Source organism: Triticum dicoccoides, chromosome 6B (assembly GCF_002162155.2).
Source record: "Triticum dicoccoides isolate Atlit2015 ecotype Zavitan chromosome 6B, WEW_v2.0, whole genome shotgun sequence".
Lineage (NCBI taxonomy): Eukaryota > Viridiplantae > Streptophyta > Magnoliopsida > Poales > Poaceae > Triticum > Triticum dicoccoides.
In genome coordinates, this window is record NC_041391.1 from 722,143,040 (window position 1) to 722,148,195 (window position 5,156).

Here is a 5,156-nt window from a genome sequence, read left to right on the forward strand (position 1 = left end):
AGAAATGCTGACGCGTGGATGCCTATTGGTCCCGGTTGGTGCCACCAACCGGGACCAAAGGCCCTCCTGCCTGGGCTCAGCGGACAGGCCACGTGGAGGCCCATCTGTCCCGGTTCTGGATTGAACCGGGACTAAAGGGTCAGGGCATTAGTACCGACCCTTTAGTCCCGGTTCATGAACCGGGACTAAAGGCCCTCACCAACCGGGACTGTAGGCCCTTTTGCTACTAGTGGGACCGGGACTAATGGTCGTCCTTTGGTCCCGGTTCAGGCCACCAACCGGGACCAATGGTGGTGGGCCAGGAGCGAGGGCCATTGGTCCCGGTTCGTCCCACCAACCGGGACCAATAGGTCCAGACGAACCGGGACCAATGGCCCACGTGGCCCGGCCGGTCCCTGGGGCTCACGAACCGGGTCCAATGCCGCCATTGGTCCCGGTTCTGGATTGAACCGGGACTAATGGGCTGGACCGGCCTGGACCATTGGCCCCTTTTCTACTAGTGCTTCTTCCAAGAGATATATAGACGAATCCTGTATTTGGAGGGCCTTCCGTGGGATAAAATTACCCCTTGCAGGGAATGACACAACTGCCAAACTTTTATTGGGGGGTACTGAAGCACAACAATATCTTCTCTGATGACATACCTATATAGATATAGATACCCAATCCGACACAACCAATCCAGTCAACATGGGCACATTACAGTTACTGGGCAACCAAACATCCATCCTCGATTGGAAGTTTTTAGGTGAACATCTTTTTGACCAAAGTTCACAAGGAAGTGAAAGAGCTACGCTCCCACATCAATCTTGTCGCCATGTGCTTCATCTGCACCTTCACCATTTGGGGTAGCCTCCATGCCCCCCGCCTCAACATCTGCCACTGAATTGCTGCCAGTGCTAGTAGGCGAGTCAAGTAAGGGAGCAACCGGCTTGTCAAATGGACCTCCTTGATCTGGTGGAATGGGAACCCCGCCCCCGGTCACCTTGTCAGTGTTGACATCCATCATCTCGTGTGGCTTTTGGGCTTTCTGGTGCACTGATCGACGGCATACCTTGCTCAGTGGAACAAACTCCTGTCACGTGAAAAGAAATGCAAAAATAAATTATTTGGTATAAACATCATAAAACAAACTAAACTCATTACTCTGCTTTCCATTTTATTTGACTACATAGTACTCCCTCCGTCCAAGTGAATAAGTCATCTTAGGTTGTGCATCGCAACCAAGGAGAAGGGGAAAACGAGAGAACTTAATGTTTATTTTCTAATTAACAGCATTGCATGCAATTAACTAATCACTGCATGTCGTGTTTGATAGTCTCAAGTCATTGAAAGCATGCACATCCCACATCTCTTATTGATTGATTGATATGTCAAGAAATAAGAAACGATGTGGAAGTTAATGTACCTAGACGGAGGAAGTAAGATAAGTAGCATAGAACAAAAAACATAGTACTCCCTTCATTTATTTATACAAGACCACTATGGAATATACATTTTGCATCTGCTCTCTCCGTCAGGTGCATAAGTCATTTTATGTTGTGCACCGCTACTAAGGCGGAGGAAAAAACGAGAGAACTTAACATTTATTTGCTAATTAATAGCATTGCATGTAATGAACCGACCACTACATGTCGTGTTTGATAGTCTCCAGCCAATGAAAGCATAGACACCCCACATCTCATATTGGTTGATTCATTTATTTACGTCAAGAAACAAGAAATGAGATGAGTTAATGTACCGTGCCTAAATGTTTTGAGATTATTTAGTTTTTATAAGATGCCTTATGCACCTAGAAGGAGGGAGTATACAAGGTCACCAGAGGAAATGCATGGACACTCCACAGTGTAGACAGAAGGAGAATTACCTCAGAGTGATCATGATCATAACAAACAAGAAACCTGCAGCGGCACCCCCTTACGTCATGCCTGCGCCTTTGAACTTGAAGAACATGTGCATCAAAATAGCGGGCCTGCTCTTTATCTTCCTGTTCAATTCAGCACAGAAATCAACTTGATTAAATAATAACACTACATTACGAGACAGCTAAATCAACTTTCCCAGCGACCAAAACTCCTTACTCAGACCCTCAACAATACTCTAGTTTGAGTATATAATACTGCCTTGAAAGAGTAGTAAAGTCATGCATTTTTCCTCTCAATGCTCTAATTTATCCACCTTATTTGATGAAAGTTGCTTTATCCACTTTATAAATGGCCAGACATAGGTTACAGCCTTCATTTTGAAAAACAAAACAAAGCTTTCAGTGCTTAATTTAATAATAAAGTAATAATAATATTTATTGGATAAATTCACACCCAATTTTAGATTAAAAATCAGTTTTAGTACTCAAAAGAATGACATAATAAAATGCATTGATTTTACGGTCCTTTGGTCATTCGCGCCTCGACTAATAAATAGCCAAATCGATGGTGCCGGTTGGACCAAGTGGCATCACAGGTACGTACTATGTAATATGATTACCAAGAATATGGAAAGACACAGGAAACACATGTTATAGTTAAATGTCCTATGTAATGATTTTTTTTGCAAAAAATGATTCATATCTATTATCAAAGTTCACCGGAAGTACAAAGCACCTCAAACATAATAAAATTATATCGAGATTCCGAGACCATCGAACGACCACTACCGCCGTCAGAACGAGCCGCCGAAGCGCCGCTGTCGCCGCTCCCCTACCGGAGCCGGCTTGATGTAATCATATTGAAGATTATTAAAGTACAGAAACTTACAATTCTTAAAGATTATTAAAGTAAAGCCATTTAGTAAGTGTTGTCAATCACAATATTTTGAAAACTCACAAACTGGAATCACAACTTTTATAAGTATATACAAACAAGAAATAGAGCCTATATAAACTGCGGAAACTTGAGTGTCAACAAGAAACTTGAGTGAAACCCAAACGACATACCCATCACTACTATATCATACGCCAACAAGTAACAGTAAGAAAATAACCGTGGAATAATAAGTTAGATAGCAGAATTTTCAAGTGCATAACAACAGCAAAATGGAGCAGCTGTCATGTTTCAGGAAGACATGAATTATCAAGTTGTGAGCTGCTAACTTGCCAAGTCAGGTGAAGAGAAGTTGTTTCAGATGGATACCTTAAAACACATAATGAGATCCCCAGGCAGCACAGCAACACATTGAAGAGAACACACTCTCACACATTTACAAACATCAACCCATTCATCCTCCTCGGGTCCAAGCCAAGTAAATCGAACTAGTACTTCCTGAAACACAAAAAATAAATAAGTGCAAGCACAGTTCACATAATGCACACGTACTGAACCCGCAGTGGAGAGTGATTAAACACAAGAGGAACATGGGTATTGCGTAGTTCTCAAAAAGTAATGGAGTCTACTTTTCACCCTTGACTGTGAAAAAAATGCTCAAATCACTTCTAACCACATGTATCACTTAGTACTCGATGGTTTGTGCAACTCGCACCAGCCCATTGGTGTCTGTCAAACACATTTGCCTTCCGCGCTTGCTATATACACTACACCTACATGATGCAAACTTCTTTCCGTACTATGGCTGTGACTTCTTCCTTGGGTGTGTGTGGAGGCTAAGAGTCTAAAACAATAATACTACTGCTGTTGTGATTATCCATGGATAATTGGAAGAAAGAAATACTAGAATTATGGCAAATCATCCAACTTGGGCAGACACATCAAGAAACAAACTTTTGGCAGCTAGTACCGGTACCGCCATGGTGTGGATGACATGTAGTAAGCATAGAGGTCAATGGATCAGTTAGTTAATTTGGAAATTAACAGAGAATGGTTGTTAGTTAATTTGGAAATTAAAACAACATAGATGCATATGATTTACAGTTTGAATGCGCATGAGTATGGGTCTGGAATTTGCGCCTGGCTATCCATTGAAAAATTTCACCTGGTTATTCATTGAAAAAAAAACTCTTATGCAATGATATTTGTACCGAATGTTGTTGCTAGCTTGCTGCACACTTGTTGTATTATATATGTTTTTGCTGGCTTTGCTGCACATTGTATCAACCCTTTCTTCCCTTGTGAAGAAAAGGTTGATAAAACAAAATCCCCATTCACTTCTTTGGGTTTCATTCCCCTTGTAGAAGATTAAATACAAGGAACCCTCGTTAGTGATACTATGTTTTTGAAAATAACCATATACCCATAGTATTAACAAAATATAATGTGGCAATATCTCTAGCAATTAATGCCCTTCTTCATATAGGGTAAAATATCAGAAGATAAATAAAACAGCAATCGCGCAATCTACTGTCTGAAAACTAGCAGTCTAGCAAACTAGCAGTACTATTTCTCTTACTTCTTTCCCTAAGGAAATGTACAGTACAAGAACCTACATAGGCACTTTGGTATGTTATATTGCACGTTCACACCATATAAAAAATCTATTATTTTCCCTATGGCGATTATAGATCATGAGATTGGTAGAGTGGGGTTCCATGGTGGCATGCAGCTGAATGCGCTCAGTACATGACGAAGCTGACATGAAAACCACCATTGTAGTTTGATTCGCTTCAATTTCTACAGTTCAAGGATGATAACTGAAGGGGGTGAACTAACTTTTTTCTTTCTAAAACTCTGACATGTCTACACAGCTATATAATCATTGAAAGAAACATTCAATTTATATTTTGCTTTACATGATAAAACACAGAGATTGTGAAAGTAAGTTTTATACCACCAAGTATCAGCCTAAAGTAGCAAATACTCAAGATTCTTTATGTCTTCTTAACTGTTCAATATCTTATTAGTACTTTCTTGTAGTGATACTTCCCCCACCCAGGACTCGTACAACATAAAGTTAGATAGGACAGGTGTTCAAAATGTTATAACATCAATACTGTCATCCAGCTATAAATAGACAAGAAACGAAATCATCTCTAGCAAACTACTTGAATAAAGAATGGCAGAAATGAATTTAGTAGCATCAATCCTATTTAACAAAAAATTCTAAGTCATTACCGGGTCCTTTGTTCCAGTGAACCTGTGGGACAGAAAGGCAGCAACATCGTACCTGTAACAACAAGAATTGGTCAAGCATGTAAAACTGAAAGGTTCATGCAAGTAACCCTCCTACCCCATACAGACTTACCCACACTCACGCGGAAAATTAAAACA

The 5,156-nt window shown here is 40.6% G+C and overlaps 1 protein-coding gene across 1 annotated transcript in view; it reads right to left on the reverse strand.

Moving 5' to 3' along the window:
• Positions 1-626: 626 nt before the first annotated feature.
• LOC119324727 (protein SAWADEE HOMEODOMAIN HOMOLOG 2-like) overlaps positions 627-5,156 on the reverse strand; it is a 6,140-nt gene continuing 1,610 nt past the window's right edge. Inside the window, exons 4-7 of the mRNA XM_037598499.1 lie at positions 5,001-5,052; positions 3,129-3,257; positions 1,868-1,987; positions 627-1,075 (exon numbers count right to left, since the gene is read on the reverse strand). Coding sequence (XP_037454396.1) covers positions 791-1,075; positions 1,868-1,987; positions 3,129-3,257; positions 5,001-5,052 — 586 coding nt within the window. The 3' untranslated portion in view covers positions 627-790. The remainder of the gene's footprint in view (positions 1,076-1,867; positions 1,988-3,128; positions 3,258-5,000; positions 5,053-5,156) is intronic.